The 26,422-nt window shown below is 40.8% G+C and overlaps 2 protein-coding genes across 6 annotated transcripts in view; both read left to right on the top strand.

Moving 5' to 3' along the window:
- LOC311125342 (interferon-induced, double-stranded RNA-activated protein kinase-like) overlaps positions 1 to 5,073 on the top strand; it is a 35,941-nt gene extending 30,868 nt beyond the window's left edge. For both annotated transcript variants that reach the window (XM_084199394.1, XM_084199393.1), the window contains exons 19-20: positions 1,441 to 1,503; positions 3,764 to 5,073. In XM_084199394.1, coding sequence (XP_084055520.1) covers positions 1,441 to 1,503; positions 3,764 to 3,898 — 198 coding nt within the window. In that variant the 3' untranslated portion in view covers positions 3,899 to 5,073. The remainder of the gene's footprint in view (positions 1 to 1,440; positions 1,504 to 3,763) is intronic.
- Positions 5,074 to 13,054: 7,981 nt separating this feature from the next.
- Positions 13,055 to 23,125, top strand: LOC311125339 (interferon-induced, double-stranded RNA-activated protein kinase-like). Of its 4 annotated transcripts, none has more exons than XM_084199385.1 (11): positions 13,055 to 13,250; positions 14,136 to 14,745; positions 18,304 to 18,345; positions 19,365 to 19,484; positions 20,403 to 20,516; positions 20,626 to 20,778; positions 20,881 to 21,058; positions 21,175 to 21,315; positions 21,551 to 21,652; positions 21,883 to 21,945; positions 22,039 to 23,125. In XM_084199385.1, exons 2-11 carry the CDS (start codon positions 14,141 to 14,143, stop codon positions 22,162 to 22,164), a joined length of 1,644 nt encoding a protein of 547 aa, XP_084055511.1. In that variant the 5' UTR covers positions 13,055 to 13,250; positions 14,136 to 14,140; the 3' UTR covers positions 22,165 to 23,125. The 4 variants fall into 4 exon arrangements, with proteins under 4 accessions (XP_084055511.1, XP_084055513.1, XP_084055514.1 ...); XM_084199387.1 differs by having other exon boundaries at positions 13,149 to 13,224; XM_084199388.1 differs by having other exon boundaries at positions 13,164 to 13,250; positions 21,554 to 21,652; positions 22,039 to 23,124.
- Positions 23,126 to 26,422: the final 3,297 nt, after the last annotated feature.

A 26,422-nucleotide genomic window follows, 5' to 3' on the forward strand; every position in this document is an offset into this window, starting at 1 on the left:
CAGCCGTGAACATCATCGACGTCTCGGCTGCAGACTCTCAAGGCATGGAGCAACATGAGTACATGGCCAAAGCTCGGCAGTACAGTACAAAACTGGCCTTTGTTGAGTAACAGTCTGTCTCAGAAGAAGCCCCTCCCTCTCCCTTCCCTTCCCTCACCAGCCAGCCGCACTAAGTGCTCGCTAGTGATCTGGTGCCAGACTCGGATGTACAACAGGTGTCCAAGATAGCTGCCTGTGCTTACAGTGCAATCTCTCAGATCAAGGTGGATGCTAAAGAAGAGCTAGCGGTTCAATTTGCCATCCCCTGATCTACCCTCTGGCCGCCATAATACTCATCCCGTCCCGTCCCGTCCCCCATACCCACAATGCATCTATGATTACCAGTCCCTGTGCTACCCAGCTATGCCACTAGCAATCTGCTGCTCCAGCTGAGGACTATGACAACCAGGCCTCCCCTGCTGAAAAGGGTTAACCAACCTCCTCAGAACCACCTTTCAAAGCCACCATTCATCCTTCCTTCACCAGCCGTCAAGGAATGTTTTAACTCTCATATGGTAGTATAACGATAATGGTGTTAGGGCAGTTTTTGTAATTTTAAACTTTCTCGTTTGAAGAGTGACTGAGTCTGATTTAATGAATAAACGGTTAGCTAGCTGCGCGGCATTGGCTAGGCTGCTGGTGGCGTTTAGCTCTGGCTGTGAGTTTAAACGGTTAGCTAGCTGCGCGGCATTGGCTAGGCTGCTGGTGGCGTTTAGCTCTGGCTGTGAGTTTAAACGGTTAGCTAGCTGTGCGGCATGGCTAGGCTGCTGGTGGCGTTAGCTCTGGCTGTGAGTTTCAGGAGTGGCTAGCCTCGTCTGATATACAGCTACGGTAATATACTAACTAACTAACTAACTAACTAACTAACTAACTAACTAACCACAGCTAGGAAAAGAGGGTAATTTAAGCATGTCCAAATGTAGCACAGTAACAGGACAAAAAAAGATGTCCACAGCCAGCCAACTCACTAGTCAGCATGTTGTTCTGACACTGTGTGGACCCGTCACCCAGAACACACATCCCACCCCTCATGTCTCATGTCAGTATGAAAAATAATGTATGCACTCACTAACTGTAAGTCGCTCTGGATAAGAGCGTCTGCTAAATGACTAAAATGTAAATGTATTTTCCATTCATAAAAAAAAATTAAAAAAAATTGAATTCTTCCTCTTTGACATTACAGAGTATTTTGTGTAGATCGTTGACAAAAAAAATGACAATTAAATCCATTTTAATCCCACTTTGTAACGCAACAAAACATGGAAAAAGTGAAAGGGTGTGAATACTTTCTGAAGGCCCTGTATGTCAATTACTTTGATGTAGTATACTCTTGAACTATAATGGAATGTAGGCCTACAACCAGAATGTACCATATCATAACTGTATGTATTCCTTGTTTAGGTCTGGGATGATGTCAGAAGCAAGGTGTTTCCTCAACAGTTCGACACGCAGTTCCCCTTAGAGGTAGACATACATGTATTTGGTTGAAAACATATTTTAGAACATGTCAAAAGTGTGGATGCTGTGGGTGGTTGTGTTACAGAACAAGGTGATAGAGTGGATGCTGTGGGTGGTTGTGTTACAGAACAAGGTGATAGAGTGGATGCTGTGGGTGGTTGTGTTACAGAACAAGGTGATAGAGTGGATGCTGTGGGTGGTTGTGTTAGAGTGGATGCTGTGGGTGGTTGTGTTAGAGTGGATGCTGTGGGTGGTTGTGTTACAGAACAAGGTGTTAGAGTGGATGCTGTGGGTGGTTGTGTTAGAGTGGATGCTGTGGGTGGTTGTGTTAGAGTGGATGCTGTGGGTGGTTGTGTTAGAGTGGATGCTGTGGGTGGTTGTGTTAGAGTGGATGCTGTGGGTGGTTGTGTTAGAGTGGATGCTGTGGGTGGTTGTGTTAGAGTGGATGCTGTGGGTGGTTGTGTTAGAGTGGATGCTGTGGGTGGTTGTGTTACAGAACAAGGTGTTAGAGTGGATGCTGTGGGTGGTTGTGTTAGAGTGGATGCTGTGGGTGGTTGTGTTAGAGTGGATGCTGTGGGTGGTTGTGTTAGAGTGGATGCTGTGGGTGGTTGTGTTACAGAACAAGGTGATAGAGTGGATGCTGTGGGTGGTTGTGTTAGAGTGGATGCTGTGGGTGGTTGTGTTAGAGTGGATGCTGTGGGTGGTTGTGTTAGAGTGGATGCTGTGGGTGGTTGTGTTAGAGTGGATGCTGTGGGTGGTTGTGTTAGAGTGGATGCTGTGGGTGGTTGTGTTACAGAACAAGGTGATAGAGTGGATGCTGTGGGTGGTTGTGTTACAGAACAAGGTGTTAGAGTGGATGCTGTGGGTGGTTGTGTTACAGAACAAGGTGATACAGTGGATGCTGTGGGTGGTTGTGTTACAGAACAAGGTGATACAGTGGATGCTGTGGGTGGTTGTGTTACAGAACAAGGTGATACAGTGGATGCTGTGGGTGGTTGTGTTACAGAACAAGGTGATAGAGTGGATGCTGTGGGTGGTTGTGTTACAGAACAAGGTGATACAGTGGATGCTGTGGGTGGTTGTGTTACAGAACAAGGTGATACAGTGGATGCTGTGGGTGGTTGTGTTAGAGTGGATGCTGTGGGTGGTTGTGTTACAGAACAAGGTGATAGAGTGGATGCTGTGGGTGGTTGTGTTACAGAACAAGGTGATACAGTGGATGCTGTGGGTGGTTGTGTTACAGAACAAGGTGATACAGTGGATGCTGTGGGTGGTTGTGTTAGAGTGGATGCTGTGGGTGGTTGTGTTACAGAACAAGGTGTTAGAGTGGATGCTGTGGGTGGTTGTGTTAGAGTGGATGCTGTGGGTTGTTGTGTTACAGAACAAGGTGTTAGAGTGGATGCTGTGGGTGGTTGTGTTACAGAACAAGGTGTTAGAGTGGATGCTGTGGGTGGTTGTGTTAGAGTGGATGCTGTGGGTGGTTGTGTTAGAGTGGATGCTGTGGGTGGTTGTGTTAGAGTGGATGCTGTGGGTGGTTGTGTTACAGAACAAGGTGATAGAGTGGATGCTGTGGGTGGTTGTGTTACAGAACAAGGTGATACAGTGGATGCTGTGGGTGGTTGTGTTAGAGTGGATGCTGTGGGTGGTTGTGTTACAGAACAAGGTGATAGAGTGGATGCTGTGGGTGGTTGTGTTAGAGTGGATGCTGTGGGTGGTTGTGTTAGAGTGGATGCTGTGGGTGGTTGTGTTAGAGTGGATGCTGTGGGTGGTTGTGTTAGAGTGGATGCTGTGGGTGGTTGTGTTAGAGTGGATGCTGTGGGTGGTTGTGTTACAGAACAAGGTGTTAGAGTGGATGCTGTGGGTGGTTGTGTTAGAGTGGATGCTGTGGGTGGTTGTGTTAGAGTGGATGCTGTGGGTGGTTGTGTTACAGAACAAGGTGATAGAGTGGATGCTGTGGGTTGTTGTGTTACAGAACAAGGTGTTAGAGTGGATGCTGTGGGTGGTTGTGTTACAGAACAAGGTGATACAGTGGATGCTGTGGGTGGTTGTGTTACAGAACACGGTGATACAGTGGATGCTGTGGGTGGTTGTGTTACAGAACACGGTGATACAGTGGATGCTGTGGGTGGTTGTGTTACAGAACACGGTGATACAGTGGATGCTGTGGGTGGTTGTGTTACAGAACACGGTGATACAGTGGATGCTGTGGGTGGTTGTGTTACAGAACAAGGTGATACAGTGGATGCTGTGGGTGGTTGTGTTACAGAACAAGGTGATACAGTGGATGCTGTGTGCCAACCCAGAGGAGAGACCAGATGCCAGGCAGCTGAAAACAAAACTGAACCAGTGTTTTGTTCCGACCAGGGATAACAACTTCCATCAAGACAACATGACCATCTAAAGACAGTCAGTCGTATTCATAAAGGGTCTCAGAATAGTATTAATTGTGATATAAAATGTACAATTGATCCTAGATCAGCTTTCTACTCTGAGAGCTGTGAATGCAGGCCCTGAACATCCAACAAGACAACACAATGATATGATCCCAGATCAGCTTTCTACTCTGAGAGCTGTGAATGCAGGCCCTGAACATCCAACAAGACAACACAATGATATGATCCCAGATCAGCTTTCTACTCTGAGAGCTGTGAATGCAGGCCCTGAACATCCAACAAGACAACACAATGATATGATCCCAGATCAGCTTTCTACTCTGAGAGCTGTGAATGCAGGCCCTGAACATCCAACAAGACAACAGAACTATCTGAATTTCAACTGTATTATACAGACTTTGAATGTGTCACAAATCATGTGTTTTCACTGGATCTGTCTTTAAACAGTATACTGTAATGAACTCCAAGTCCCAGCAGAATCCAGGATAGTTTATCAGTTCAAAATGTAATTATTGCTGCATTCATGACATGTCGGAACTAGGAAACTCAGAAATGTTCGACTTGGAAACTCATTGTTGAAAGATGATACCCGAGTTTCCCACTAGAAAAGTATCAGAATCAACCAACAGGAAGCTCTACGCAAATAACTTACAATCATCTGAATGTAGTTTCCCACTTGTCATGAATGCAGTGTCCGTTATATCCATGAATAAGTAGTTTAGTGACTATAAAGGGGACAAGTCCCTTGTTGAAACCTTAGTGTTATTTTACCAAGAGTACCTGGTCCTTAATGTTATTGGTGGTACTATACACCATGGTATGTAGGCTACTGGGTGTTATGTACTGTAGGCTATGGTATGTTATGTACTGTAGGCTACTGTATGTTATGTACTGTAGGCTATGGTATGTTATGTACTGTAGGCTACTGTATGTTATGTACTGTAGGCTATGGTATGTTATGTACTGTAGGCTACTGTATGTTATGTACTGTAGGCTACTGGATGTTATGTACTGTAGGCTACTGAAGTTATTAACAGCTATAGGTATAGATAGATAAAGCAGAATAGATTAACAGGAAGTAATATATGATGTGCTTTTCTTAAATGGACAGGAACGTTATGAATGTTTGAAAATTAGATTGATTAGATGGGCTTTGAAAAATAAATGTAATATACTGACAAAAGATTGGTATTTTATTAGGATCCCCATTAGCTGTTGCAAAAGCAGCAGCTACTCTTCCTGGGGTCCACACAGAACATGAAACATGACATAATACAGAACTTTATTTTATTTTTTTACAGGTTTGTTGTTCATTTGAGCAATATGAGATGGAAGGGAGTTCCATGCAACAATGGCTGTATATAATACTGTGCGTTTTCTTGAATTTGTTCTCGATTTGGGGATTGTGAAAAGCAGGCGCTGATAGGGATATTTAAGACCAACCAAAAGCTGATTTTAGCGGTAATGCAGTTGGTTATGGCGTGATTTTTGACAGAGAAACGCAGCCTATCCAGCCGTGATGCACACTACCCATATGCGCATGGAACAAGAGTAGCCTAATGTGCTTTTGGTGCCTGTATACTTCATATTTAGAAACATAAAAAACTCATGTTTTTTCACATTTTGTTTTATTTGATTAAAAACCAAGCATAGCCTCCCCTCCTCTCAATTAAGGCTTTTTTTGTCTGCACCAATGCAATCGCGAAGTAGTCAAGACTGTCGATGAAGGGTTTGGTTCCTGAGACCACTTGGAAATAAATCTTAATCACCACAGCTTTATTAAAATATCAAGTTTCAGAGGCGTAAATCAACAATTTCCTGCATATTATGCAAGCTCATGCATATCTGACCAATCACCCACTTTTCCCTGCATAAAACAGTCAAATCATCGCAATATTATTGCATAAAACAGACCCATCAACGCAGTACAAAAACAGGGCTTACAATTTCAACCAATCACCACACAATATGGTTGAATCAAGCCACACGTCAACAACTTGTTCAAAATCAAGCATTTTTGCCAGCAAATATCACCAACTATCCCCGCAAAATCTTGAAGGGATTGCTAAGAGCTCGATTCAATCCGTATCGTAGAGGTTTAGCGCTACAGCGCAATTGAAATTAAAAGGAAACGTTCTTGCATTCGCAGAGACTGAATTCACGGTAAACGCTGCATATGTCGGCTCAATTGGAAGCTCTTTGAGACTCCCAGCTGTAATCGTTGCCAAAGGTGTTTCTACAAGGTATTGACTCAGGGCTGTGAATACTTATGTGAATGAGATATTTCTGTATTTAATTTTCAACTTATTAGCAAACATTTCTAAAAACATGTTTTCACTTTGTCATTATGGGGTATTGTGTGTAGATGGGTGAGAAAAAATATCATTTGAATCCATTTTGAATTCAGGCTGTAACACAACAAATGTGGAATAAGTCAAGGGGTCTGAATACTTTATGAAGGCACTGAAACAGACCACCCTGAAGGCTCTCTGTGACTTGGGAATAATGAGGGCAAAAACCTCAAAATTATTTCAAAGTTTCTCCATAAACCATTTATAACCCCTTTATTCATAGGTAGTCTCTCTGTCTCTGTCTCTGTCTCTGTATCTGTCTCTGTATCTCTCTCTCTCTCTCTCTCTCTCTCTCTCTCTCTCTCTCTCTCTCTCTCTCTCTCTCTCTCTCTCTCTCTCTCTCTCTCTCTCTCTCTCTCTCTCTCTCTCTCTATTTAAGGGGCTTTATTGGCATGGGAAACATATGTTAACGTTGCCAAAGCAAGTGAAATAGATAATAAACAAATGTGAAATAAACAATAAAAAATGAACAGTAAACATTACACTCACACAAGTTCCAAAGGAATAAAGACATTTCAAATGTCATATTATGCATTCAGAAAGTATTCAGACCCCTTGCTTTTATCCCCCATTTTGTTACGTTACAGCCTTATTCTAAAATTGATTAAATAAAAATGTTTCCTCATCAATCTACACACAATATCCCATAATGACAAAGTGAAAACAGGCTTTTAGAAATTGTTGCAAATGTATTAAAAATAAATAACTGAAATCTCATTTTTACATAAGTATTCAGACCCTTTGCAATGAGACTCGAAATTGAGCTCAGGTGCATCTTGTTTCCATTTATCATAATAATATGCCATTTAGCAGACGCTTTTATCCAAAGCGACTTACAGTCATGTGTGCATACATTTTTGTGTATGGGTGGTCCCGGGGATCGAACCCACTACCTTGGCGTTACAAGTGCCATGCTCTACCAGCTGAGCTACAGAGGACCTTGAGATGTTTCTGCAACTTGATTGGAGTCCACCTGTGGTAAATTCAATTGATTGGACATCATTTGGAAAGGCAAACACCTGTCTATATAAAGTCCCACAGTTGACAGTGCATGTATGAAAAATGTATGCACCCAATAACTGTAAGTCGCTCTGGATAAGAGCGTCTGCTAAATGACTCAAATGTTTAAAAAAATGTCAGAGCAAAAAACAAGCCATGAGGTCACAAATGTAATGTCGAAGGAATTGTCCGAAGAGCTCCGAGACAGGATTGTGTCGAGGCACAGATCTGGGGAAGGGTACCAAACCATTTCTGCAGCATTGAAGGTCCCCAAGAACACAGTGGCCTCCATCATTCTTAAATGGAAGAAGATTGGAACCACCAAGACTCTTCCTAGAGCTGGCCGCCCGGCCAAACTGAGCAATCAGGGGAGAAGGGCCTTGGTCAGGGAGGTGACCAAGAACCCGATGGTCACTCTGACAGAGCTCCAGAGTTCCTTTGTGGAGATGATATTCAATCAGCTGCATCTGTCATATTCTAGAATGATATTGAATAGGCTACAGCCGTCATATTCTAGAATTATATTCAATAGGCTACATCTGTCATATTCTAGAATGATATTCAATAGGCTACATCTGTCATATTCTAGAATGATATTGAATAGGCTACAGATGTCATATTCTAGAATGATATTCAATAGGCTACAGCTGTCATATTCTAGAATGATATTCAATAGGCTACATCTGTCATATTCTAGAATGATATTCAATAGGCTACATCTGTCATAATCTAGAATTATATTCAATAGGCTACATCTGTCATATTCTAGAATGATATTCAATCTGTCGGTACAAAGGTTAAGAAATTATGACGTCGTTTACATTTTTATTGCTCTCCAGCACCTACAAAATGTGCACTATACCAGGGTTTCCAAAACTCGGTCCTCAGGACCCAAGGGGTGCACGTTTTGGCTTTTGCACTAACACTACACAGCTGATTCAAATAATGAACTAATCATCAAGCTTTGATCATTTGAATCAGATGTGTAGTGTTAGGGCAAAAACCAAAATGTGCACCCTTGGGGTCCCGAGGACCGAGTTTGGGAAACGCTGGTTTAGAGTTAGACTTTGGGTTCGTGGCTCTGGATAGGACTCATTAGGACTAAAATAAGACTAAAACTACATCCAATACTATAAGTAACAAATACTACAGCTAATACTATAAGTAACTAATACTACAGCTAATACTATAAGTAACTAATACTACAGCTAATACTATAAGTAACTAATACTACAGCTAATACTATAAGTAACTAATACTACAGCTAATACTATAAGTAGCTAATACTACAGCTAATACTATAACTAACTAATACTACAGCTAATACTATAAGTAACTAATACTACATATAATACTATAAGTAACTAATACTACAGCTAATACTATAAGTAGCTAATACTACATATAATACTATAAGTAACTAATACTACAGCTAATACTATAAGTAACAAATACTACAGCTAATACTATAAGTAACACATACTACAGCTAATACTATAAGTAACTAATACTACATCTAATACTATAAGTAACTAATACTACAGCTAATACTATAAGTAACTAATACTACAGATAATACTATAAGTAACCAATACTACAGCTAATACTATAAGTAACTAATACCACAGCTAATACTATAAGTAACAAATACTACAGCTAATACTATAAGTAACTAATACTACAGCTAATACTATAAGTAACTAATACTACAGCTAATACTATAAGTAACTAATACTACAGCTAATACTACAAGTAGCTAATACTACAGCTAATACTATAATAACTAATACTACAGCTAATACTATAAGTAGCTAATACTACAGCTAATACTATAACTAACTAATACTACAGCTAATACTATAACTAACTAATACTACAGCTAATACTATAACTAACTAATACTACAGCTAATACTATAAGTAACTAATACCACAGCTAATACTATAAGTAACTAATACTACAGCTAATACTATACGTAACTAATACTACAGCTAATACTATACGTATCTAATACTACAGCTAATACTATAAGTAACTAATACTACAGCTAATACTATAAGTATCTAATACTACAGCTGATACTATAAGTAACTAATACTACAGCTAATACTATAAGTAACTAATACTACAGCTAATACTATAAGTATCTAATACTACAGCTAATACTATATGTAACTAATACTACAGCTAATACTATAAGTATCTAATACTACAGCTAATACTATAAGTAAGTAATACTACAGCTAATACTATAAGTAACTAATACTACAGCTAATACTATACGTATCTAATACTACAGCTAATACTATAAGTAACTAATACTACAGTTAATACTATACGTAACTAATACTATAGCTAATACTATAAGTATATAATACTACAGCTAATACTATAAGTAACTAATACTACAGCTAATACTATATGTAACTAATACTACAGCTAATACTATAAGTAACTCAGAATAGTATTAATTGTGATATAAAATGCACAATTGATCCTAGATCAGCTTTCTACTCTGAGAGCTGTGAATGCAGGCCCTGAACATCCAACAAGACAACACAATGATATGATCCCAGATCAGCTTTCTACTCTGAGAGCTGTGAATGCAGGCCCTGAACATCCAACAAGACAACACAATGATATGATCCCAGATCAGCTTTCTACTCTGAGAGCTGTGAATGCAGGCCCTGAACATCCAACAAGACAACACAATGATATGATCCCAGATCAGCTTTCTACTCTGAGAGCTGTGAATGCAGGCCCTGAACATCCAACAAGACAACACAATGATATGATCCCAGATCAGCTTTCTACTCTGAGAGCTGTGAATGCAGGCCCTGAACATCCAACAAGACAACACAATGATATGATCCCAGATCAGCTTTCTACTCTGAGAGCTGTGAATGCAGGCCCTGAACATCCAACAAGACAACACAATGATATGATCCCAGATCAGCTTTCTACTCTGAGAGCTGTGAATGCAGGCCCTGAACATCCAACAAGACAACACAATGATATGATCCCAGATCAGCTTTCTACTCTGAGAGCTGTGAATGCAGGCCCTGAACATCCAACAAGACAACACAATGATATGATCCCAGATCAGCTTTCTACTCTGAGAGCTGTGAATGCAGGCCCTGAACATCCAACAAGACAACACAATGATATGATCCCAGATCAGCTTGTTACTCTGAGAGCTGTGAATGCAGGCCCTGAACATCCAACAAGACAACACAATGATATGATCCCAGATCAGCTTTCTACTCTGAGAGCTGTGAATGCAGGCCCTGAACATCCAACAAGACAACACAATGATATGATCCCAGATCAGCTTTCTACTCTGAGAGCTGTGAATGCAGGCCCTGAACATCCAACAAGACAACACAATGATATGATCCCAGATCAGCTTTCTACTCTGAGAGCTGTGAATGCAGGCCCTGAACATCCAACAAGACAACACAATGATATGATCCCAGATCAGCTTTCTACTCTGAGAGCTGTGAATGCAGGCCCTGAACATCCAACAAGACAACACAATGATATGATCCCAGATCAGCTTTCTACTCTGAGAGCTGTGAATGCAGGCCCTGAACATCCAACAAGACAACACAATGATATGATCCCAGATCAGCTTTCTACTCTGAGAGCTGTGAATGCAGGCCCTGAACATCCAACAAAACAACAGAACTATCTGAATTTCAACTGTATTATACAGACTTTGAATGTGTCACAAATCATGTGTTTTCACTGGATCTGTCTTTAAACAGTATATTGTAATGAACTCCAAGTCCCAGCAGAATCCAGGATAGTTTATCAGTTCAAAATGTAATTATTGCTGCATTCATGACATGTCGGAACTAGGAAACTCAGAAATGTTCGACTTGGAAACTCATTGTTGAAAGATGATACCCGAGTTTCCCACTAGAAAAGTATCAGAATCAACCAACAGGAAGCTCTACGCAAATAACTTACATTAATCTGAATGTAGTTTCCCACTTGTCATGAATGCAGTGTCCGTTATAACCATGAATAAGTAGTTTACTGACTATAATGGGTACAAGTCCCATGTTGAAACCTTAGTGTTATTTTACCAAGAGTACCTGGTCCTTAATGTTATTGGTGGTACTATACACCATGGTATGTAGGCTACGGTATGTTATGTACTGTAGGCTATGGTATGTTATGTACTGTAGGCTATGGTATGTTATGTACTGTAGGCTATGGTATGTTATGTACTGTAGGCTACTGTATGTTATGTACTGTAGGCTATGGTATGTTATGTACTGTAGGCTACTGTATGTTATGTACTGTAGGCTATGGTATGTTATGTACTGTAGGCTACTGTATGTTATGTACTGTAGGCTACTGTATGTTATGTACTGTAGGCTACTGGATGTTATGTACTGTAGGCTACTGTATGTTATGTACTGTAGACTACTGGATGTTATGTACTGTAGGCTATGGTATGTTATGTACTGTAGGCTACTGGATGTTATGTACTGTAGACTACTGGATGTTATGTACTGTAGACTACTGGATGTTATGTACTGTAGACTACTGTATGTTATGTACTGTAGCCTAATGGATATTATGTACTGTAGGCTATGGTATGTTATGTACTGTAGGCTACTGGATGTTATGTACTGTAGCCTAATGGATGTTATGTACTGTAGACTACTGGATGTTATGTACTGTAGACTACTGAAGTTATTAACAGCTATAGGTATAGATAGATAAAGCAGAATAGATTAACAGGAAGTAATATATGATGTGCTTTTCTTAAATGGACAGGAACGTTATGAATGTTTGAAAGTTATACTGTTGATTAGATGGGCTTTGAAAAATAAATGTAATATACTGACAAAAGATTGGTATTTTATTAGGATCCCCATTAGCTGTTGCAAAAGCAGCAGCTTCTCTTCCTGGGGTCCACACAGAACATGAAACATAACGTAATACAGAACTTTTTTAACAGGTTTGTTGTTCATTTGAGCAATATGAGATGGAAGGGAGTTCCATGCAATAATGGCTCTATATAATACTGTGCGTTTTCTTGAATTTGTTCTCGATTTGGGGATCGTGAAAAACAGGTAGCCCTGTTTGATAAGAACACATGTGTTTAATCATATTCTGTCTATTTTGAGTTAAATAAAATGCCTAAGTAATAAAAGTGGAACTTTGCCTAAAATAAAACTAGAATCGTTTTCAATAATTGACAGTGATCATGGCTGAGTAAGAGGAAACCTGACCAGCCGCTAGTGGTCACTGTTTAACGGTCAATAGCGACCACTAGCAGCTGTTCAGGATAGTCACAGGCTGACTTTCCATCAGTTTCAGTACCGTTTTCAGGCGAATCGAAAACGAAATGATCTACAGGACGTTATAGAGAGAAATAGTAATGGCGTCTTTTTGTAGGCACTAACCCCGCCATGGTACTTTGGACAAATCCAATGGAGAAAATAAACGGGATAATCTTCATCAGCTAACGTTACTTTTTGTGAATTTTTTTAGAATTTGTAAAAAATAAAAACATAAAAAGCACATAAAGGCTTCATAATTCATAAAGGTCATGTTAGCTGACTGTTATTATCTAATAGGACAAAACGTATAAGATCTCCTTAGCCTGTGTTAACCTCAGACCTTCTTTCTGGCGTTATTCTTTCCCCATTCATTTTCCCCAGGGGTGGCTGAACGAACCAGAGGTAACTCATTTCCTGGTTTTAGGACTACAAGCTCTAAGAACAGAAGGGTAATGGCTAGAAGGGATCCAGCTTTTGTCAGAATTGACTTTTCGAAGCACGTTTAGGAGAATTTAGGCAGAAGGTTAGGAGAGTAAACGTGACAGGTTATGAGAATTAGGAAAAGAGTTCGGGTTAGCTAAAATGCAAAAAAAAGTATCTACTTTTGACCTACATTTGACAAAAGCTGGATCCCTTCTAGGCATGACCGAAAAGAAAACGATAGGAAGTCGTATCATCTGGAAGGTAAGACGAAATCCATCATCTGGAAGGTAAGACGAAATCCGACGTCTATAAATGTAACGTTCCACACTTTATTTATATGACATTCGACCTTACCAGGTGAGCATGTTGCGGTTGGCTACTGCAGCCAGCTGTGGGCTGGAGGGATACTATAGGTTAGCTATGGGACAACTTTAGAAAATACTGGCATCAAGTATTCATGTTTCACACTGATGAAATTGATCAATACATTTAACCGCACATAGCTGTAGTCATAACTTATAAAACGAATAGCTGCTTTTCAGCTGTTTGTGTGATTTAAGGTTGAAAGGCATACACTCTGTTCTTAAACCACTTTATGCACCTGACTGATGGAACCAGGCTGATCGCTGCTTCACCTTCTCTATTTCACTCAGGATTTGGGCAGAGACAGACGAACTCGCCGATACCATTTTTATGTCTGCGTGCAGTTTGGAGGAAGTTGCTAACTAGCGTTAGCGCAATGACTGGACGTCTATGGCAACTTCTAGCATGCTAGTAGATGCCATATACTTCCAGTCTTTATGAATGTTTCCTTCATGCTGGATGCTGAGACATACAAATGGTTCATCTGACTGGGGAAGTAGATAAAGGACTTCATTGCCAAAATCTCGAAGTGTTTGGTCCTCTGTAGCTCAGCTGGTAGAGCACGGCGCTTGTAACGCCAAGGTAGTGGGTTCGATCCCCGGGACCACCCATACACAAAAATGTATGCACACATGACTGTAAGTCGCTTTGGATAAAAGCGTCTGCTAAATGGCATATTATTATTATAAATTGACGCAGCAATCAGGCTACTTCCAACAGTATATGACAATGATTTCATAATTGTAACTTACAGCTAAAGTCTGTAATTTTTTCCCTTTATCCTTACTCCCATGCTTCAACATTTCTAGTGACTATGTCCTGTGACAACGAGCAACGAGACCAGTTGGACTTGAAGGAGAAAATATGTACCTTTTTAAAGGTGAAGAAAGAAGGATCCACTGCCCTCCAGATAGCTAAGGCTGTTGGACTGAGGAAGGCCAAGGATGTAAACAGTGTCCTGTACACTTTAAACAGAGCTGGACGTCTTAATGTAACATCAGACATTCCACCAGTCTGGTCTGTAGAGAACCCAGACTCCTCTGTGAGTCCTCCTGATTCAGATCGAGGGCCTAGTCCTCCTGAGTCAGATCGAGGGCCTAGTCCTCCTGAGTCAGATCGAGGGCCTAGTCCTCCTGAGTCAGATCGAGGGCCTAGTCCTCCTGAGTCAGATCGAGGGCCTAGTCCTCCTGAGACCCCTGGCTTCTCAGTGGAGGTACTGAGGAGGTTGCTGACGTCGAAGAGTGATGGAAGCGGGATGAGTGCGCCACAAATTGCCAGAGAATTGGGCCAATCACGAAAAGTAGTGAATAAGCATCTTTATGACCTGCGAAGAAGAGGCAAGGTGGAGAAGATGGGAGAGAAAGTGTGGACAATTAATGATGAAGCAAGCTGTGGAGGAAAGCTTATTGAATACCAGAGGTGAGTCTGTCAATGTGGCACACATAGTGGAAAAAAATAAATATGTAACAAATAAAACCAAAAAATATCCAATACAGAAATGTAATAATGGTCAACGTTCAGAATCTAATTCAACAAACAAAATAGAAAATGACTGGAGGTACTTCTATAGTCTATTACTGATAACCCATGGAGAGGATAGTACATGATGTTTTCTCCCTTAGCTGGTGGCCATCTGGGACCTACTGTGCTGCCAACTCTATCACATCAGACCTTTCCTCCAAAACTATACCGTTTCTACTGTGCTGCCAACTCTATCACATCAGACCTTTCCTCCAAAACTATACCGTTTCTACTGTGCTGCCAACTCTATCACATCAGACCTTTCCTCCAAAACTATACCGTTTCTACTGTGCTGCCAACTCTATCACATCAGACCTTTCCTCCAAAACTATACCGTTTCTACTAGGGGTGTAACGATTCGTTTTAACAACGATTCGATTTGTATCACGATTCGTGGTTGTCGATACGATTCAAGGACGATATTGGTTCATTTAGAACGATACGATCCGAAACGATTCAGTGACTTGAAATCGATTCAGTAACCTTTTAGCCAAAAATTCAACCAGTGTGACTGAAATAAATACCTGGTAACCAGTTGCATTTTAATGGCTGGCAATAGTCTTGATATTTTTAACAGTGTTTCATGACTCCATGCAGACCATCTGGTATTATGAAACATACCAAAAGTCTCACAAGTCCGTCTGTTATGGCCTGTGCGGTTCGGTCAGCACCCAATTCGATCAGTCCAATAAAGTCCGAAGTAAACTCTCCGTTGCTGGACACAGACACAATGTAAACTATTTCCTGCTCAGTTTTTGTGATGTCCTCAGATCCATCAAAAAGCATTCAGTAAAGGAACATCCTCAGAATAGGAAGACATGGGACGTGCGTGTTTAGCTTTATGGAAAGAGAAAAATATTAAACAGAGCTTGCCGCTGTTCTTCATTCAGCTTGTCTCGGCGACTGGACATTTATTCTCGGCTAGCTTTTAGCAATGGCTTGCGCCACATTCGTGTGCTCCTTGCTCTTTTCATGTTTGTCAAATAAAGGATGGTTGAAATTCTTTGAGCCTTTATAAAATGCACCTGTTTTGTCTGCTAGATGTGGATTTGAGCGGCAAATCTTGCACCACATTTCAGTGCGCTCATCGTTAGCTTCAAGCCACTTTTCCGAAAAAAGTATTTTCTTCGGCTCTGGCTCCAGTTGGCGTTTCTTTGTAGGTGGCGAAACGCCAAAGAATCTGCTTAATGTCTGTTGCTTTTTGGACATCCCTGACAGTAGTTGACAAGCAACATGTCATGTGTAAGGTTAGATGAGAAGATCGGTCAAGTACGCAAAGGCGCGTAGTAACACAAGTGTCATTACGCATTCCTGATTTTTGTCGCGCTTGCGTATCTGCGTACCAGTTATGTGCACCCCTGCATATAAAGTCTGACGTGCTTAAATCCAATGGGTTATTTCCTAGTATCGATAAAATCGATTTATTACATTTTAAAACGATGTTAGATCGATATATGTTGTCCAAAATGCCAACTCGCCGAGCACAGATCGATGTAGTTGGATCATATGAATATAAATCGATACATCGATGTAGTAGATGGATCGTTACACCCCTAGTTTCTACTGTGCTGCCAACTCTATCACATCAGACCTTTCCTCCAAAACTATACCGTTTCTACTGTGCTGCCAACTCTATCACATCAGACCTTTCCTCCAAAACTATACCGTTTCTACTGTGCTGCCAACTCTATCACATCAGACCTTTCCTCCAAAACTATACCGTTTCTACTGTGCTGCCAACTCTATCACATCAGACCTTTCCTCCAAAACTATACCGTTTCTACTGTGCTGCCAACTCTATCACATCAGACCTTTCCTCCAAAACTATACCGTTTCTACTGTGCTGCCAACTCTATCACATCAGACCTTTCCTCCAAAACTATACCGTTGCTACTGTGCTGCCAACTCTATCACATCAGACCTTTCCTCCAAAACTATACCATTTCTACTGTGCTGCCAACTCTATCACATCAGACCTTTCCTCCAAAACTATACCGTTTCTACTGTGCTGCCAACTCTATCACATCAGACCTTTCCTCCAAAACTATACCGTTTCTACTGTGCTGCCAACTCTATCACATCAGACCTTTCCTCCAAAACTATACCGTTTCTACTGTGCTGCCAACTCTATCACATCAGACCTTTCCTCCAAAACTATACCGTTGCTACTGTGCTGCCAACTCTATCACATCAGACATTTCCTCCAAAACTATACCGTTTCTACTGTGCTGCCAACTCTATCACATCAGACCTTTCCTCCAAAACTATACCATTTCTCCTGTGCTGCCAACTCTATCACATCAGACCTTTCCTCCAAAACTATACCGTTTCTACTGTGCTGCCAACTCTATCACATCAGACCTTTCCTCCAAAACTATACCGTTTCTACTGTGCTGCCAACTCTATCACATCAGACCTTTCCTCCAAAACTATACCGTTTCTACTGTGCTGCCAACTCTATCACATCAGACCTTTCCTCCAAAACTATACCGTTTCTACTGTGCTGCCAACTCTATCACATCAGACCTTTCCTCCAAAACTATACCGTTTCTACTGTGCTGCCAACTCTATCACATCAGACCTTTCCTCCAAAACTATACCGTTGCTACTGTGCTGCCAACTCTATCACATCAGACCTTTCCTCCAAAACTATACCATTTCTACTGTGCTGCCAACTCTATCACATCAGACCTTTCCTCCAAAACTATACCGTTTCTACTGTGCTGCCAACTCTATCACATCAGACCTTTCCTCCAAAACTATACCGTTTCTACTGTGCTGCCAACTCTATCACATCAGACCTTTCCTCCAAAACTATACCGTTTCTACTGTGCTGCCAACTCTATCACATCAGACCTTTCCTCCAAAACTATACCGTTGCTACTGTGCTGCCAACTCTATCACATCAGACATTTCCTCCAAAACTATACCGTTTCTACTGTGCTGCCAACTCTATCACATCAGACCTTTCCTCCAAAACTATACCGTTTCTACTGTGCTGCCAACTCTATCACATCAGACCTTTCCTCCAAAACTATACCGTTTCTACTGTGCTGCCAACTCTATCACATCAGACCTTTCCTCCAAAACTATACCGTTTCTACTGTGCTGCCAACTCTATCACATCAGACCTTTCCTCCAAAACTATGCCGTTTCTCTTGGTTTGATAGTTCTGTGAATGTAAAACTTTTCATTTTGAATTAGGGGAAGGAGTTTCTAATTGATATATATTTGGGGCAGGTGATTTAGAAAGTGTTCTTCACGTTCCATCTCTCCTGACCCACGGCGATGACAGTCTGTCCTCTCTGGCTAACCATGTTTATTTGATGGAGTCCGGTTTCAATTGCCAAGCTATGATCAGTAATTCTGTATTTGGTTAAGGTTTAGCTTTGTTTGGGATCTGTTACATGGTAACAGCTAAAGTTAATCTCTCTCTCTCTCTCTCTTTCTCTGCAGTGATGATCAAGATATTTCCATCAGACTAACTAAAAGCTCCAGGTAGACTGCTCTTTATTAATCAAACTGTTCCTAGGTGACCAATAGGACTATCTGACCAATAGGACTATCTGACCAATAGGACTATCTGACCAATAGGACTATCTGACCAATAGGACTATCTGACCAATAGGACTAGGACTAAGATCCCATTCACCTATGAATAAAGGGAGAAAAACGCATATTACCTCATAGTCTACCCTCACTATTAAAACACTCACCATAGGCCACCCTCACTATTAAAACACTCACCATAGTCTACCCTCACTATTCAAACACTCACCATAGGCCACCCTCACTATTAAAACACTCACCATAGGCTACCCTCACTATTAAAACACTCACCATAGTCTACCCTCACTATTAAAACACTCACCATAGGCTACCCTCACTATTAAAACACTCACCATAGGCTACCCTCACTATTAAAACACTCACCATAGTCTACCCTCACTATTAAAACACTCACCATAGGCTACCCTCACTATTAAAACACTCACCATAGTCTACCCTCACTATTAAAACACTCACCATAGTCTACCCTCACTATTAAAACACTCACCATAGGCTACCCTCACTATTAAAACTCTCACCATAGGCCACCCTCACTATTAAAACACTCACCATAGGCTACCCTCACTATTAAAAGACTCACCATAGTCTACCCTCACTATTAAAAGACTCACCATAGTCTACCCTCACTATTAAAACACTCACCATAGTCTACCCTCACTATTAAAACACTCACCATAGGCTACCCTCACTATTAAAACACTCACCATAGGCTACCCTCACTATTAAAACACTCACCATAGGCTACCCTCACTATTAAAACTCTCACCATAGGCCACCCTCACTATTAAAACACTCACCATAGGCCACCCTCACTATTAAAACACTCACCATAGTCTACCCTCACTATTAAAAGACTCACCATAGGCTACCCTCACTATTAAAAGACTCACCATAGTCTACCCTCACTATTAAAAGACTCAACATCTGAATTATATTTATGATTTCAGGTTTTCCAAAGATTTCACATTTCTTAGTGTGCTGGGTGCAGGAGGCTTTGGGTGTGTGACTAAAGCCCAGCACAATGTGGACGGAAAAACGTATGCCGTGAAGATTGTGAAGGATATGGGGTAAGACCAGAGGAGAAATACTGCCCCCTCTCATTGAAGCCATGAAGTTGAAGGCCGACCGCGGTACTGCAGGCACTGATAGCAGGAAAAACAGGACCCCCCATTATGGTGAATGGAAAAATGGCCGTCTATGTGGAAAACCTTGAAGAAAACAATAATTCAAAGACAATCATGCTACCAATAGCTGCTTCTAATACACCAGATGTCCTTGAACCGATTATTTTTAAATCACACACAGAAGAAGTTATAAGGATAATTTAGTTGCTAACGGCAGCCTGCAGTACCCCGGTCGGCCTTCAACTTGACTCACTCAATGAGAGGGGGCAGCACTGAGCTGGCCTCCAACTTCACTTCCTGGAGAAGCTCAAACTGCGCATGTTATGTCTCCACGAGACGCCATCTTAACCGACTTCACTTGGCTTCAATACACTATTGAGTCTTCACATAGGAATGAATGGTGTCACGTGATCGATAGCTTTGTCTATTCATATATACAGCCATTGGCTAAGACATTACTATCCATAATTTTTCCCCCCTCCGAAACGTATTATGAATAATGTGTATCCCTCTTACCTTGTTGTGTGTCTTGTGTATGCTGTAGTTGATGCTCATTAGAAGCTATCAGATGTTCATTTACGTGCTGTAATTATGATGTTCATGTAACCGGTGTGAAATGGCTAGCTAGTTAGCGGTGCGCGCTAGTAGCATTTCAATCGGTGACGTCACTCCCTCTGAGACCTTGAAGTAGTTGTTTCCCTTTGCTCTGCGAGGGTCCCGCGGCTTTTGCGGAGCGACGGGTAACGGGTGCTTCGAGGGTGACTGTTGTCGATGTGTGCAGAGGGTACCCTGGTTCGAGCCCAGGTAGGGGCGAGGAGAGGGACGGAAGCAACACTGTTACATTCATCCTATCTCTTACAGAGAAGCCAATCGTGAAGTGAAAGCGCTGGCTACCTTGGAACATTCTAGCATTGTTCGCTACTACTCGACTTGGTCTGAGGATGCCAATTGGGTCGACGGAAGCTACAGCACAGAGTTAGTAAATACATTTATTATTATTAAGTCTAATTTTGCCATTTAGATTCATTAATTTGATCATCAGAAATGTTAAATTCTGGAGCCTATTATTGTATTCAACTCTTAGGTCGTCGGTCCTGTCTAAAATCTCAGAAGACTCGGACAATTATTCAGACCAGGGAGATGGATCTACACATGTAACAAACCAATCAGATTTAGACCTGTCTGAAACAGCCAGCGAAGACCAAGCAAACCACTCAATGACCGATTCCAGCTCAAGGTGAATCACTTTACCGTTATGTGTGTATTTATCATTTCAGTTGACTGAACGTCCCTGAGAAAGTTTCTTGACTGCTGTATTTGTCTGTTTTTTTTTCTTCAGAAATGGGGACTGGCTTTGTTTGTTCATTCAGATGGAGTTCTGTGAGGGAGGGACACTGAAGGACTGGATTATCACAAATAACGGTAGAAGTAAGGACGAGGCACTTGGAATATTTCAGCAAATGCTGTGCGGAGTGGAATACATCCACTCCAAAGGACTTATTCACAGAGACTTAAAGGTATTTGTGAGAATCACCTCTCTACGTTGTCTCTAGTCTTCCCTTTGTTTTCAGATGCCAAGTTAACCGCATTATTTATAGAAAAACAAAGCCTAATAAATGTGCTATATTTTTAGCCAGAGAACATATTGTTTGGAAGTGATGGCATGGTGAAGATTGGAGACTTTGGTCTTGTGACCACTATCACTACTCCGAGTGCAGCTTCAATGTACAGGACCGTCAACAAAGGAACACCATTATACATGAGCCCTGAGCAGGTAATGGAGTTTTGTTTTGCAAATCAAGCATATTTTCAGCTCAACAAATTGATCCTTGGTCTAGCCATAATATGTGCCATTTAGCAGATGCTTTTATCCAAAGTGACTAGTCGTGCATCTTCAACTGTATGGTTCCACAGAGCAAAACCCTGATGTACGTAGTCGTGCCGTCCGTCCATGGGAACTCCTGTTTACTTCTTCTCTCAAAAAACTAAAATAATTTTTGTATTTCCAGAAGACTGGGGGGAAATATGATGAGAAAACTGATATATTCTCTCTGGGGATGATATATTTTGAACTCCTGTGGGACATGTCCACTGTCTCGGAGAAGATCAAGGTGAGCACAGTTTCTTTCACATCTGGTTCTGTATCATGTTAAAACCACGTCATCACGCACAGCCTTTTATCTGAAACAAGTCAATTTGATGGAAACATCTCTGGTGGGAAAATGCAGATTGTTTTTATGCAGATTGTAGAATATTGGCATGAAAATCTGTCGCCAATTGGATGGAAACCCAGCTATGCAGCACATCTTACTCTGGAGTTTTGCCCCTTGTAATATCACAGGTGTTGGAGAGCCTGCGGACACAGATATTTCCCTGTAACTTCTGTAAGAAGTTTTTCTTCGAGGTAAGGAGTCTGTCCGTTTGTCTGTCTATACGACTTGTTTTAGAGTGAGTACACAGTATCTTCATTTTGTCTCATATATGTTTTCTGCTGCAGCATAAACTCATCAGTAAAATGCTGTCAGAGTCACCTGCAAACCGACCAAACGCCAAAGAGATTGCTGCATTCCTGAAACGCTGCCTGCTCCAAAATCAAACTGGACAACTACTGAAAACTGTATGAAATGTTGTAGGGTAGTGGCTTGAAATGCTTGTGTAGAACACTGAGAGTAGAATAGACATGTCATATTCAAGACAGGGTTAGAGCTCATAGTGACAGTCATGTCTCAACTGAAGCAGCAAACTCTGTCTCTTTTTTTTTTTCTACAGTACAGTTTCTCAAATGTGATAACTTTTTAAAAGTTGGTGATTACATAGAATAGAGGGTAAATTGTAATATTAATATTATGTGTAGGATTTTTCTAGGGGTCTACCACAATTCTAATGCTGAAACCAATGTGTACTTTTTAAAAATTTTTATTTAACCAGTTAAGACCCATTTGAGGTTAAAAACCTATTGTGGCTGGCAAGAAGGCAAAACAGGGAAATAGCAGCGTGTACATAAAATATTACAGAAAAATACAAAAAACACACAAAAGACAAAGTGTCACAAGTTCCAGAAACAATTGAAGATCAGAAACAACTGGAGCTGTCACAAACAGTGTCGTCGATCAGAGAATTAAAAACAGGCAAGGACACTAACTTTTATATATTTTGAAGCATGTTCCAGGATGAAGGGGCATTATGGGAAAAATATTGTTTCCCCATCTCAGTTCTAGCCTTAGAAACAGACAAGGACAACAGCCACTGTGAACGAAGACTGTATTGAGTGACTGATCTGGTCAGTAATCACAACATGTACAGGGTTGAAATGATGTCACATTTTATTGTGATAATTTCTACTTCATAACTTTCTACTTATAACAAGGGCACATTGACAGAATCATGGAGTTTATTTAAAAGTAAATGAAAACATGCAACATTGAATGTTTTTTACAGGAAAATGGGTACTCATATGGTTTCTTCCTTCCTAATGTATTTTCATAACTATGCAACTTGTGGGCTTTTTTAATTAACGTGATTTAGAATTAAATGTTGCAGTCGCATACTGTATTAAGAGCTTATTAAATAAATGTCCAACACCAATCTTGTTAAGGTATTTTTATTTTATGGAGGAAATGTATACTTTTAAGATGATCATAAAGCCTGTACCTCGATGTCTAGAAGAGATGCATACTTTGTAACACATGGGGGCAGTCTCAGTCTAGTTGTGATATGGCAGTTACAGTGCCATACCCCTTGACATATAGCACATTATGTTGTGTTCCAGCCTGAATTCAAAATGGATTAAATATAATTTTTTTCTCTCACCCATGTACACACAATACCCCATAATGACAAAGTGATAACATGTTTTTAGAAATGTTTGCTAATAAGTTGAAAATTAAATACAGAAATATCTCATTCACATAAGTATTCACACCCCTGAGTCAGTACTTTGTAGACGCACTTTTGCTTTTGGCCACTATGACAGATGTGAGTCTCTAAGAGTTTTCCACACCTGGCTTGTGCAACATTTGCCCATTATTCTTTTCAAAATACTTCAAGCTCTGTCATTTTGGTTGTTGATCATTGCTTGACAACCATTTTCAGGTCTTGCCATAGAACTGACAGTAGCCTAGTAGTTTGTATATATGTGTGAATGTTATGGTTAAGACATTTAGGATTACATGTACACAGGGTGCCATGGAACCAGAGAAGTGATGTATGCTTCTGACCCGATCCTACTCAGAAATGTTGTTGTTGGTTTAAAAAGCAGATTGATTGTTTTTCCTTTTAATTTGATTAAAAACCAAACTTATTAGAAATATTCACCCTCCATGGGTTCATGGTGAGAGCGTAGGCTACATGGCTCGAATGCAAATATGATCTGTAAAATGGTTCCATGATGTTTATAAAACATTACATTTGAGAGCAGTATAACCTAGTGGACATTCCCACTTTCTCTTTATATTGGATTTTTATCCAGCTCCTGTGAAAAGTTTGGATGTGCGTAAAACCCTCCATAGTCAAAGTTGCCTTGTCTGTATTAAACCTCATGGGGAGCAATTATAGTGCTTGGGGCTGTATTTAGACGTGGGGCTGTATTTTCGGCTGGCGTTTAGGCAACGCCAGCGTCAAACGCACGTTAGTTTGACATTTCGTCGTGTAAAAACGGGCATTTTCCAGCCCTGGCGCCAGGTTCGGAGATTTACCTCGCTTGTGCTCAGATGGGCGGCGTGGAAATATTTGAGGTGTGTCCTTAAAATCATGATCCAAAGTGCTAATTTCACGCAGCGCTGACAGGGATATTTAAGACCAACCCAAAGCTGCTTTTTGCGGTTATGCAGATGGTTATGGCGTGATTTTTGACAGAGAAACGCAGCCTATCCAGCCGTGATGCACACTACCCATATGCGCATGGAACAAGAGTAGTCTAATGTGCTTTTGGTGCCTGTATACTTCATATTTAGAAACATAAAAAACTCATGTTTTTTCACATTTTGTTTTATTTGATTAAAAACCAAGCATAGCCTCCCCTCCTCTCAATTAAGGCTTTTTTTGTCTGCATCAATGCAATCGCGAAGTAGTCAAGACTGTCGATTAAGGGTTTGGCTCCTGAGACCACTTGGAAATAAATCTTAATCACCACAGCTTTATTAAAATATCAAGTTTCAGAGGCGTAAATCAACAATTTCCTGCATATTATGCAAGGACATGCATATCTGACCAATCACCCACTTTTTCCTGCATAAAACAGTCAAATCATGGCAATATTATTGCATAAAACAGACCCATCAACGCAGTACAAAAACAGGGCTTACAATTTCAACCAATCAACCAATCACCACACAATATGGTTGAATCAAGCCACACGTCAACAACTTGTTCAAAATCAAGCATTTTTGCCAGCAAATATCACCAACAATCCCCGCAAAATCTTGAAGGGATTGCTAAGAGCTCGATTCAATCCGTATCGTAGAGGTTTAGCGCTACAGCCATGGGCGGTGTGTTCAATAGGGCGATATGGGCGACGCACTGCCAAACGGGAAAAGGAAGGGATTTTTTTTCTAATCAATTATATCATGGCAACAGTAGTTCAGTGTTCACGTCTGATCTGCCAGCCACTAAATGTCCAATCAGGCTAAAGTCGTGCTTCAAATGTCCCCGCCCGTTTTGGGGCGATTTCAGTCAGGTTGAAAATCGCCCAGAAGTCTCTCATAGCCTCTAATGTAAAAAATTTTTTTTTCAAATTTCTGAGCTTTCAATACATTCTCTATGGGTGTCTGAGGGCTTGCACTTACGCGCTTTCGTCATACGTAACGTAACGTAACCATGAACGGCAGACAGCAACGCTTGGACAGCGACTGGTGTAACCGACATGCACCATCTTTCAGAAAAGATTAAGTAAAATGAGCTGTCAAAGACCCACATTGATAGCTGTTTGAGATTGTCTGCTTTGGTGAGAGTGAATATTGCCACTCAACTGGATGAGGGATACAGGCTAGCTGTCCGCCGCCACAACGATGAGGTTAGCAACAGCAGAGTCGTGAACACTGTCTACGAGAATCGAGACGACCTCATAGAATGTTTTGAAGCCATCCGGACGGGTTCATTGGGTTCATTTGACCAGCCCACCGTACCAGAAGCTACAGAATAAGGACATCGATGCTGTCTTTATCAAACGTGCCCTCGACAGCTTCGCAAGCAGTGTGCAGGCCATAAGGTAAGATAAAGATTAAACAATATCATTCGATCTTTCTCAAAGCAGAGCTTTATTTGAAAATGTATGCATGAAAGGAGACTGCATTTGTGTTTGAAATTACATTATTGTCATTATATATGGCCAGTGGTGTAATCTATCTTATTTTATATACTATGTGTACTGTACAGTGGTGCTCATAAGTGTATGAACACATTCTAAAGCTGACTAAAAAGAGGAATAAAAAAATAAAAAAATCATCTTTTGGAAATTGATCTTAATGACTTAATTAAAAAAGTTGGAAAATCCAAACTTTAAGGACACCAATTTTCTTTTCTTTTTTATTCCTCTTTTTAGTCAACTTTAGCATGGGATCATAAGCTTATGAGCACCACTGTATACTGTGCTGAACATCCAGGCTATGTGAGACACAAAGGCTAACTTAAACACTAAAGACTTTATGCATCCCTGCCCATTTTAAGTGGAACTGAAGTATTTGTACTATACATGGATACATTGCATATACCTGTGCATCACATAGACAACAATACTGTACAAAGCCAACAAACACATTGGTCTGTTTGCCTTCAGGGACTCCTCTCAACAGCAGCTGCAAGAAGCAACAGGAGCCAAAAGACCCAGAACAGCTTTGAGAGAAGAGGAGAAGCAGAGGATGTCTGAAGAGGTCTGCAACACCATC

This window comes from Coregonus lavaretus (genome assembly GCF_964263955.1).
Source record: "Coregonus lavaretus genome assembly, contig: HAP1_SCAFFOLD_242, whole genome shotgun sequence".
Taxonomy (NCBI): domain Eukaryota; kingdom Metazoa; phylum Chordata; class Actinopteri; order Salmoniformes; family Salmonidae; genus Coregonus; species Coregonus lavaretus.